Source organism: Vigna angularis, chromosome 7 (assembly GCF_016808095.1).
Source record: "Vigna angularis cultivar LongXiaoDou No.4 chromosome 7, ASM1680809v1, whole genome shotgun sequence".
Classification (NCBI taxonomy): Eukaryota; Viridiplantae; Streptophyta; class Magnoliopsida; order Fabales; family Fabaceae; genus Vigna; species Vigna angularis.
In genome coordinates, this window is record NC_068976.1 from 12,043,622 (window position 1) to 12,055,764 (window position 12,143).

The following is a 12,143-nucleotide window of genomic DNA, read 5'->3' on the forward strand; positions in this document are numbered from 1 at the left end:
TAATTTTTTCTTCATTACAACAAAATATGTTGTTGTTTTACAAATTAGAAACAATTATACTAAAATCATATAAAACTAATATAAATAGAAACTATTTTCCCTGCATGTTTATTACAAAAGTAACTCATTTAAAATTGTTAATCATAATTATGTGTTAATTAATTACTTTTAAATGTATTTTCAGATTACTATAAAACAGCTTAATGAACTTAATGTTATATTTACTCTTAGCGTTCATCTCTTAACAAAAGACAATGATGTCTTTTCTTTATATTATATATTATATGACCAATGACTCAACAAGGTACTAGTCGGTTCTTTTTCTATTTTTCATTTTTAATTTTGTTTTTTACTAGAAAATCAAAAACCTCATAAAAATTTTCTGATGGGTCTCCTCTCCCAACTCAAAAGCTGATAAAAAAAAATATCCTTTTGATTGAAGTGTGTTTTGGTTATTTTAGGTTTTGTTATTTGATGAATCTGATCATCTCTTCTTGACAGGAACAATAACTGTCTACTTCTATTCACGGTTTCAGTAGTTGTTGTTGTCCTTGTTCTTTGGATCTTCAATCATTCTTTTTTTTTTTGGATCACATCATCTTTGAAGAGACCATTAACAACCTTCAGTTTATGCTTCAATCATATATTTTTATTTTTTGTTTTTTATTGTGTTTTTAAACCAAGAAGTAATGGAAATGTTCTTAAGAAACCCTTTATACACAAACCCAGAACCTTGTCAGCACCTTGCTGAGTACAAGCTCAAACATGGTTTCAATGGCTACAAAGCCATCCAAAAGCTCCTTGTGACATCCCCTATTGGGAAAACCAGTGTGAAGAAACCCAAGGCGGTACCCAGATGCAGTTTCTGTAATGGCTGTGAAGGGCGGTTCTATTTGTGTCTGATTTGCTCTTCATTCTCATGTTTGGATCACACCATTTTGCACTCTCAGTCAGAAATTGGCCATGCTGTTTTTGTGGACATTGAAAGGGCTGAACTTTATTGTGGGGTGTGCTGTGATCAGTTGTATGACCCTGATTTTGATCGAGTTGTGATGTCTAAGCACTCAATGGGGTTGACAAGTGGTGCCACTGGGAATGAAAGCATTGGGCAGAGGTTGATCAAGAGGAGGAGATTGATTTCTGGGGTTGGGTTGAATTTTCAGAAATCTAAGTGTGGAGTTTCCACCAAGGATATGAGAGCTAAATCATGTTATCCTATGGGGTTGAGGGGATTGAACAATCTGGGTAGCACGTGTTTCATGAATTCTGTGCTCCAAGTGTTGCTTCATGCTCCTCCTGTCAGGGAGTATTTCCTTAGTGGTGGACACAGATTGGAAGCTTGTCATCGTAGAAGAACCACAGATCTGATGTGTTTGCTTTGTGAAGTCAATGCTATTTTTTCAGCTGTGTACTCCGGGGATCAGAATCCATATACTCCTGCTCAGTTTCTATACAGGTCTGATACTGCTCATACTCATGCTCTTGGGTTTTAGGTTTGTCTAATGAAAATAGTGACTGACATTTATCAGCGGATCTAATGATCTGCTTCAGTATGCTTTTAAATGTTCCTGAAAGAAAAACTGATTGAGTTACTGATTTGGTGTTCTCTGATAGTTGTTATGAGATATCTCATAGTGAATGGTATCTTTGAGAATTTGGTCTTTGATAAAATCTATTGACATTGTGTGATCCATGTGACCTCGTCTAGTGGGATAAAGCTTGTCATTGTTGAGTTTTCCGATATTCAATCAGTAAGCTTAGAAAAGAGGAAATTTATTGATTCCCTGAGCCTGACATTTAGAATTATGAAAATATTCAATTTGGTCTGACTAAAGTAGCAAAAGTAGCAACTTCTACTGTGAAGGTTTCTGTGAAGAAAGCAAGCATGTTTTTTGAGCACTTATGTTATCAGACAGCTCTAACTTGATTTGATGCTTATGTTCGAAGTTGATTATGTCTTTGTATGAAGCTAGTTGCAATTTAGATGGAGCAATGCCAGTTAAAACCGAAAAATTTTATCACTTTGGATTTGCACCCATTGTGTTGCTTTGGTGATCAAATTCTTGTTTCTTTCGAATGGTGAAACTTTTTGTTTTTGTTTCAAGCTGGTGGCAGCATTCAGCAAATTTAGCGAGTTATGAACAGCAGGATGCTCACGAGTTTTTCATTTCGATGTTAGATGCAATCCATGAGAAAGAGGGCAAATCAAGAAATGGAAGCAAAGGTAATTGTTGCTGGTATCATAATGATGTACTTTGTCTAAATAATAATAATAGTTAAAGTAATATTGGTGTAACTGGCTAGGAAGAATGTTGTTTCTGTGAACACATAACAGCTTTAATACCGAAGATTCATTCTGAAAATTATGCTGTCTGGGAAACATTGTAACTGAGAAAATCTAGACTTGTTACATTACTCAATTGTTGTTTTTCAAACGTATGATGCATGATTGTTGTTTTATACAGGTAACGAAGACTGTCAATGCATTGCTCATAGGGTGTTCTATGGGTTATTGAGATCAGATGTTACGTGCATGACCTGTGGATTCACCTCAACAACCTATGATCCTTGTGTTGACATTTCACTTAACTTGAACACCAGTGTCTCTTCAACAGAAAAGGGTAAAAAGCTTAACAAACGGAATGACGATGGAAGTCTGTCTACACTTTCAGGTTGTTTAGATTTGTTCACAAGGCCAGAGAAGTTGGGGTCAGACCAGAAACTTTACTGCCAGAATTGTCAGGAAAAGCAAGACTCTTTGAAGCAAATGTCCATTAGAAAGCTTCCATTAGTACTTAGTTTACATGTGAAACGATTTGAGCACTCTTTAGTCAAAAAGTCTTCAAGAAAAATAGACCGCTACCTACACTTCCCATTTTCCTTAGACTTGTCTCCATATTTGTCCTCCTCAATCCTCAGAGCCAGATATGGAAATAGAATTTATTCTTTTGGGGGTGATGAATCAGATATGTTTTCTGAGTTTGAAATTTTTGCTGTGGTGACTCATTCGGGTACGCTTGAATCCGGCCATTATGTTTCGTTCGTGCGTATAAGGAATCAATGGTACAAATGTGATGATGCTTGGATAACTGAGGTTGATGAAGCTACAGTTAGAGCTTCACAGTGTTACATGATTTTCTATGCTCAGAAAACTTTGTACAATAAAGCAAATGAAGACCAGAGTCACGCTCCAAATTCCCCTGGAAGAGAGCTATATTTTCCTATTGCTGGTTGTTGCTAGAGAGGAGGATTATAAAGTGAGTACTTGTCATTCAAAGAGTGGAATATAAGGTGCTTGTGGCGATGAAAGCCAGCTTGATGTTGAGTGAAGGAATTTATTTCTCTTCAAATTTCCCCTCAGGTTTGTAGAATCACAGATCATAGTTAACAAGACGGATTTGCAATATGCATCTCAGATGTTTGGACTGCTAAAATGCAGATATGGGAATGAGATGCCAGGTTGCTAATTTGATTCTAATTGAATATTTGCATGTGGTAATGTCATTAGCAGTTTTGCAACAAAGATCAAGGAGCCAGAAGTGACTCAACTCCTTCACAACTTTTCAAACTATGCTTACTCAAATTCTTTAATTGCAGGTAGTCATGTACATAACCCTTTTCAATTGATGCTAACAAAAGTTGTTCAACAACCATTGTTATTCTCCTGTCACCACCAAGTGAAGTGTGGAGCAAAAGAAAGTTAAAGGGAAAAAAGAGACTATGTTGATGACTGTTTCTAATTCCCGTGTCTAACAAGGACACTGTAATAACACTCATGACAAATTTTCACATGCCATTATGTCTGCTTTGTTGTTAGAGCGCAGATTACTTAATTGGATTGCTTATGTGGTGCACAATAGACGGGTTTTGTTGAAGGCAAGTTTATTCTTTTAAAGCTGATTTGAGGAATATTGCTGTTCCAACTTGAAGTTATGTTTGCTGGCTGAGAGAAAAATGCTGCTATATGATTAACAGTATCTTATATTGAAGTCAAGAAAATAGTCAATTGGTAATTGAAGGACAACATGTCACTATATTCATATATTTTTTACAAGTTTAAAGATTAGAAAACATGCAAGATAAATTTGGAATCAAAGGGTGAAAATGGATTTCTCTTTATCAGACTCCAGAATTTTTATCATCTGTCTGTATCTGATATTATATAGAGTTTAATTTCTATATATTAAGATTATTTATGAAAGTTCAGAACCTGCCATCTGCTTAGTAATAGTTGTTTGGATGTGGTTACACATAGTAAATGATCTATATTTTTGCAGTAGCCATTATGTTGCAGTTAAAATTGGGAGATAAAAGGACAGGTGTTATAATAATAATGAAAGTGGCAAGTATTACAGAATTAAAAAAAAAACTGGTTACTTCAAATGGGGCCTCCTAAAGCATAAAGAAGAGAAAAGATGTATAAAGGTTAATATGAAGATGCTTAAAGATGAAGAAACGGTGAATTAAAAGGAAAAGCAATGCTAGTCTTCTATAGACAGATACTTGATAGCAGGGGAGGGTTCAAGACTGATACACTTTTTTATTTTTTCTATGTATGATTTGATCTAATGATGGCCCTCCAACTTTGGAACTATTCATCATTGAATGTCCTTCACCATTATTACTTCCACTTCTTGTTCTATAGTAAAAAAAGTACAACAAATCGAAAAGATGAGGATTTTGGGACATAGAAAAGCAGGGTAAAACAGGATCTCAATATAAAATTAGCAAATAAGAAAAAGAGATTCTATGTATGCTAAAATTAAGAGAGAATATTTCAAGAAAACACAATGAAATACAAATTGAAACTATGTTATATAATTTCTTGTGTATAAGAATGGAGCTTTCTAGAACATAGGATTAAACATGATGTTTTTTAAAATAACAATTTGTATGGATTCCCTATTTCTTCTAATGTACTGATGCTTACTCAGTATCATGAGAAGCATTTTAACTTGCAACAACTTGGCCATAAAATAACTATGATTATTAATAACATGAGACAGTCCTTGGAAAAAGAGATTAGAAAAAGGGGGAACCAAGTTAGGTGAACTACTTCTTAATGAGCAATGACCTAACGAAGTTAAAACTTTTATTTATTTTTTTCTTCATAGTTTTAGTTGTCTTATCTAAAATAAAACATGAGATAAGATTAGATACTAAATATAATGAATATGTCAATACCTAACATAAAACTATTCTACTTTGTTATTTTTATATCAAATGTAAAAAAAAATCCTATCTAATTCGAGTAAAATACATATATATTTTTATTTTATCTTAGAAAATCAGAGTCTTAGTTCCTGAGTAAAATTTTCGTTACTGTACGAAGCCCAATACTATCTGCATTCATTTGGATTCAGTATTGTCGTACATATTACAAGATTAGTCACTCAAATCCAATTTTTAATACCTTTGTTACCAGTTTTTTTAAGGTTTAATCATTCACGAAATTCCTATTTTCGCGTGGAATCTCAATTTAGTCTCGTTGTTTATGGAAATCTCAATAAACCCTACAAGATTAGTCACTCAAATCCAATTTTTAATACCTTTGTTACCAGTTTTTTTAAGGTTTAATCATTCACGAAATTCCTATTTTCGCGTGGAATCTCAATTTAGTCCCGTTGTTTATGGAAATCTCAATTGGGTCCCAAATTTATGAAAATTGCAACAATTGGATCATTTCCGTTAAATTGTCTCCAACGGCGTTAGTGTGTGTTTGACGTGGCACGTTGTAGTCAGTTTCTTAACTGACGTGGCTGACTGAAGTCAGTTTCTTAACTGACGTCGATAATTCAATTTTTTAAATAAAAAGAAAATGAAAGTTTTAAACCAAAATTGGGATTGAGATTGTTATTTTATCGAATTAGGGACTGGGATTCTTCTGATTTCTTCTAGGGTTCGTCCAAAGTTCAATCCATTTCACAAATTGGGGTATCATTTTGGGGATTTAGGGTTTAATCCAAGTTGTGCTTGAAGATGCATCTCTGTTCGTCTTCATCATGCAGTGGGTGGCGGAAGCAAGACAGTAATGTGGTATGTGGTGGTGCTCGAGGAGGATGTAGCAATGATGGTCTGTTTTGCTATTGTGGGATGAAATGTGTTGTCAAAACTGCAAGAACAGTTAAGAACAGAGGCAAGCAATTTTGGGGCTGCCCTAAGTTCAAGGTAAGGTTTTTTTGTTGTTCTTATTTTGAGTTCGAGGGTGCCCTGATTGGTGTTTTCTTGTCACAGAATGGTGGTGAAGATGGTGGTTGCAATTATTTCACATGGTGTGCAGATCATAGGGTTGTTGAAACGGAAACGAGTGCAAAGTGTGAAGGCAACTCTGAGTCTTTGTTGAACAGAGAAGCAATGGAAGCTGGATGGAAGATTATAAGTGATTTGGACTTGTCAGTGAAGAAATTGGGAAATAGGCTTAATGTCTTGTTAGGGATTGTCTGTGTTCTTGTTGTGGTGAACATTATTGTACTTACAATAGTGTTTTTTCGTTCATAGGAATGATTTCATTGTACTTATGATGGAATGTACTTAGGATGCAATGAACCAAAGTTATTTTGACTATAAAAGTTTGTATTGTTTGTAACTTTTGGTAAGGAAGTAATTCAAAGTATTGATTGAAACTTTTGGCCAAAATACTCTTCGTAATGAACTGTCAACTAATAAGCACAATCATATGAAGTGGTTTCAAAGTGAACTGATAAGCACAAATTACATAAACTTCATAGAATTTACATTAATCTCAAGCACTATATAAAACTAGAATCTGTTGATCTTTCTGAGTCATGCCCATTTTGGATCATTCCTGGAGATTTATGGATAGTAATTGGCAACATTTATGTGGTTGATAGCTTCACCATTGTAAAAGACAAATTGAGACGTTTGTACCTTTTCATTCAAACACTGCCTCCAATCTTAGCATAACCACACTATAACTTTTAATTATAACTTGAGACGTTTGTGCTAAAAGATAAATATGCTTTTCCTTCTAACACCATTTTCAGAAACATAACCATGTTAAAAGATCAGCATAACATCAATGCACAATATGTCCCAACTTCCATTCTTAACAAACTTAATATTTCTTCCATTATCCAACGCATAACTTTTTATAGCCTCCAAAATGTCTTGCTTTTCAGCAAAATATGTCCTAACTTCCCACTTAAAGTCAACCATACTTTTTGGCAACACAAATGTTGCAAAAGTCCCATAACCCTCTACATCGGTATCGTCTTCATCACTTTCTGCTCCACTAATTAATTGTTCAGATTCCCACTCATCATCTGACAAACCTCTATCATTCCCACCCTCCACATTAAAATCAAACATGCTGTTAGAACTCACACTGGAACATGGTCCACTAGAGTCATTTGCATACTTTGGACTTCCACTTTCACATTTCCCTCCAAATCTGCATGTATATCATCATCTATATCACAACCAACATTGAGATCAACAAGCCCCTCCAACCACTCAGTATTTCCATCACCACTACCATTCTCAAAAGAGGAATTCCAGCTTCGGATTTCCACATCTGCTTCAACTTCATTCTCTTCTTCACCTTTATGTTCACCATCACCACCAACTTCCTGAACTTGTTCAACTCCATCAACCTCTTCCTCCATAACAGCCTCAACTTCCACTTGTTCACCCATCTCTTGTTCTTCACCATCAACATCACCCATCTCTTCCAACACACCACCAACTTGTTCAACTCTAACAACCTCTTCCTCCATAACAGCATCAACTTCCACTATTCACCCATCTCTTGTTCTTCACCATCAACATCACCCATCTCTTCCAACACACCACCAACTTGTTCAACTCTAACAACCTCTTCCTCCATAACAGCATCAACTTCCACTATTCACCCATCTCTTGTTCTTCACCATCAACATCACCCATCTCTTCCAACACACCACCAACTTGTTCAACTCTAACAACCTCTTCCTCCATAACAGCATCAACTTTCACTTGTTCACCCATCTCTTGTTCTTCACCATCAACATCACTCATTTGTTGTTGTTCACAATCAATATCACCCTTCTCTTCAACTTGTCCTTCATCATTACCAACATATTCCAGCATATGTATGACTTCGGGTTCAAAAACAGGGTGTATCACAAACACATGCACCTCACCATTCAGCCTAGCTAAATTAACCATATGCATGGCAGCAGTGTCATCACACAGAGACTCTAACTTATCATCCAACACTGAAGCCCCTCCTACAGAGTACCATACATCTTTAAACCCATGGTATCCCAAAGATTTAACTACACTAACAACCACGAAATAACTCCAAACATCTGGGTCAAACATAAACCTAGATGTCTCCCCCCCTTCATACTTAAGCTTTTCATCATTAACTAATTTCCCTCCATGGTGAAAGACAACCTCAATATCCTCGTCCATGATGCAAAACACTATATATAAGTATTTATACACCTATAATGTAATCACATGACGACAAAACATGTATTAAAACCATAAACAAAACGCACTCACAGACACATAGACAAAAATTACTTTAAACATGGGGGGACCACAACATTGCAATAAAAAATGGAACACAATCCGACGACGGAGACCACAACATTGCAATAAAAAATGGAACACAATACAACGATAGGGACCACCACCCAACATCGCAATAAAAATATTCAATACAAAATCAAACTTTTATTGACCTGGCCACTCGAGATTGCAACTGAAGAAGGTCCCACAACTCCGATGACGACGACAACTGCACACTCTATCAAGGTCAACTTAGATTAAACCCTAAATCCCCAAAATGATACCCCAATTTGTGAAATGGATTGAACTTTGGACGAACCTTAGAAGAACTCAGAAGAATCTCAATCCCTAATTCGATAAAATAACAATCTCAATCCCAATTTTGGTTTAAAACTTTCATTTTCTTTTTTTTTAACTTAAAAAATTGAAATATCCACGTGCTTGAGCTGCCCCTACTTCAGTCAGCCACGTCAGTTAAGAAACTAACTATAGCGTGCCACGTCAAACACACACTAATGTCGTTTGAGACAATTTAACGGAAAGGATCCAATTGTTGCAATTTTCATAAATTTGGGACCCAATTGAGATTTCCATAAACAACGGGACTAAATTGAGATTCCACGCGAAAATAGAGACTTCGTGAATGATTAAACCTTTTTTTAATTATCTCACCGACTTTTCTAAAATCCTGAGTAAAAGTTAATAACGTTTTGTGACACTATAACAATTTTAATCTAATAAGTTTTTGTAAATAATGAAAATTAGATTTGCGTTTTCACTATTTTTTTTTTATAAATTCATGAAGATGTCATTAAAAAATGAGAAGAAAAAAAACAAAAAAAAAAGCCTTCAGACCAAATCAAACCCATAACCAAACAATAAGCTAGATAGTTATAAGACGATCCATGAGCTAAACTTTCCTATACATGGGATGAAGACATCTATTATAAACTTGTGGTTTTTCTGTTGTTGTTGGTTAGGAAGAGAACTTGTAGAGTTCTGGTTACTTTGAATGTGGTATCTTAAAGGGGTTGCAGAAAGAAGATTGTTTTTTCTGTGTGTTTACTATAGTAGATTTGGAGTTAGAAAGGAGAGTACATTGAGAGAGTATCTTTGTATTTCTTGCTGTAAAACTTGATCTATATAGTGGATTTACTTTCAATCTCAAGTTAATTTAAAGGAAACTGAATGTAGGCATTGAGACCGCACCAGTATAAACTATGGTGTTGATCTTTCTATTCTTTCACTCCTTTATTATTTGCTTGCATTCCAAGAAAGATTCAAAGACTTTGAAAAGTTGTTTTAAAAGAACAATTTTTATTAAACAAAACCAATTCACCCCCTCTTAGTTGAGAAACTAGGCCAATCTATTTCTACAATGGCCAAGTTGGCTTAGTGGTAAAGTTAAAAGGAAGTGTGGGAGAATTGTGGGTTTAATTTCCCCTACTAACAATTGGAGAAATAAAACTTGAGACTCAATTAAAATAAAAGTCTAAGTAAGGAATAACTTGAAACTTTCTAACTAAACTTGAGATCAAACAAGTAATTAAGCCTTAAAGCATAAAAGAAATGAAAAACAAAAACAAATTATCATTAAAACTTCTAAGTCTAGACATACCAAACTACAATTTCAGTTTTCTTTAAAGAACATATAAATTGAAAATCAATCCAATGCTCCAACAAATTAAGAGTTAAATCAAAATTTGAAAATTTTCCAATAATAAGAACAAAATAAGCATAAATTAAAGAAAAAAAAAGTAACAAAATAAACATGAATTAAAAAAGTGTGGTTATTGTGAATGAATAATTAAAAAGTAGATAAAAAAAGACATAATAATAACAAAGTTGGAAAGAAAAGTTATATATATATATATATATATATATATATATATATATATATATATATATATATATATATATATATTTATTATGAGCTTAAAAAGAGTTTGTGTATATTAGTCACTTAGTTGACCTAATTTAGAAATAGAAGTACTCAAAGACCTTATGATTGAGAGACCAATAACATTAACTTCGTGTTATGATGATGGAAGGATGATCTAGAAAAACACTAATAAATATGAATTTAACTTCTCTATGATGTCAAAAAAGCATTTTAGAAAATTAATAAAGTTTAATTAGTAATTTGTATATTTAAGTTTTTCATTTTGGTTTTTATTTTTTTTACTTAATTGAGTTTCAATATTCTTTTTACTTAATTGAATCTCAATATTTTTTAAATAGAACCAATTTGATTTTTTTCCATTATATTAAGGTTAATCCTATATAAAAGGGGTTATATGTTAAAACTTGGATAATTTTCTATCTTTTTTGATACATGACACATTCCAAATTTGTACAGACATCTTTCAAATATTTTGACATGTATTACCTTTTAGATTTTGACATGTGATATCTGTGGTAAAAAAAATTACTATCAATTTGAGATAATGGTCAAATGAACTTTGTTTAAAATAAATATTAAGATTCTATGAAATAAAAATATATAAAGATTCAAGTAAAAAAAATATAAAAAGTTAAAGTTAATCATCATTTTAAATATAAAAAACTAGATTATTAATTAAGTCATATAATAATAATGATTGATTATAAAATGAATAATTATGACTATGATTAATTTTAAGATGTATTAAATATATTTGATTTTATTATAGTTTTAAAATGTTAATTTTGTAATTTATGATTATCATTAACTTCATGACTCATAAATAAACTATTACAGTTTTAACATTAACTTATCCTAAGCTTTTATATATTATGGTCTCTCACCTAATCACCATTGCACATTGACACATCATATAATAATGTAATATTACTTACTAACATTGACGTTAGACCAAACAGGGGCAAATATAAGAATGTGACAACAAAAAAAGCTAAAAATGAGAGTAAAATAAATTGAAGAAAAAGAAGACAGCAAAGTAAAAAACAAAAGTAAGGTAGTATATCCGAGACATAGAATAAATAGATGAAGTCATTTATTTATTGTTATGGTAAAGTGGGAACTATTTTAAATAGATTAAATTATAATACTATTTCAAAAGCTTAAAAACATGCAATTTCAAAAACTTCAGTTCAATATTGTAGTTTATCTCAACCCTATAAATTTATTTTAAAAATTTGAAGAACACCATTTCTTCAATAACTTAACCCTTTCTAGTGAAGTAAACATGAGAAATGAAAATAATTTTGTGGTAACTTAAATTAGCTTCAAGGGATATAAAAATATATATTTTTTAATAAAAAATTATAAAATTATATATATATATATATATATATATATATATATATATATACAGTACTTTTTCAATTCAAATAAAGTCTAAAGATAATACTTATAAATAAATAAAAATTGATTTCTTTTAGATATTTCTATAATCTATATAAATAGTTGACTCATACGTTTGATATCTTTCAAAACTAATTTATATGAAACAAAACTTAGTTATGTCTTTTGCTTTTGCACTCCAAAAACTTTTGGAGTGGAACGTCAGCAAGGTGGCAACAAGATCCTACCGATGTGGGGCCTCAGTTTCACTGTTTGCACCAATGGCGTAGCTCCACGATCTCAAAATCAACAAAACTGTTTTCCCTCTGATAACTATCAA

The 12,143-nt window shown here is 32.8% G+C and overlaps 1 protein-coding gene across 3 annotated transcripts; it reads left to right on the plus strand.

The window, feature by feature from the left end:
* The first annotated feature begins 318 nt into the window (after positions 1 to 318).
* Positions 319 to 4,202, plus strand: LOC108338565 (ubiquitin C-terminal hydrolase 22). 3 transcript variants are annotated; one of them, XR_001833047.2, is made up of 4 exons: positions 319 to 1,456; positions 2,106 to 2,224; positions 2,466 to 3,459; positions 3,598 to 4,202. XR_001833047.2 is itself a non-coding variant. In XM_017575514.2 (3 exons), exons 1-3 carry the CDS (start codon positions 690 to 692, stop codon positions 3,239 to 3,241), a joined length of 1,662 nt encoding a protein of 553 aa, XP_017431003.1. In that variant the 5' UTR covers positions 319 to 689; the 3' UTR covers positions 3,242 to 4,202. The 3 variants fall into 3 exon arrangements, 1 of the variants encoding a protein (XP_017431003.1); XR_008250484.1 differs by having other exon boundaries at positions 2,466 to 3,361; XM_017575514.2 differs by having other exon boundaries at positions 2,466 to 4,202.
* The last annotated feature ends 7,941 nt before the right edge of the window (positions 4,203 to 12,143 follow it).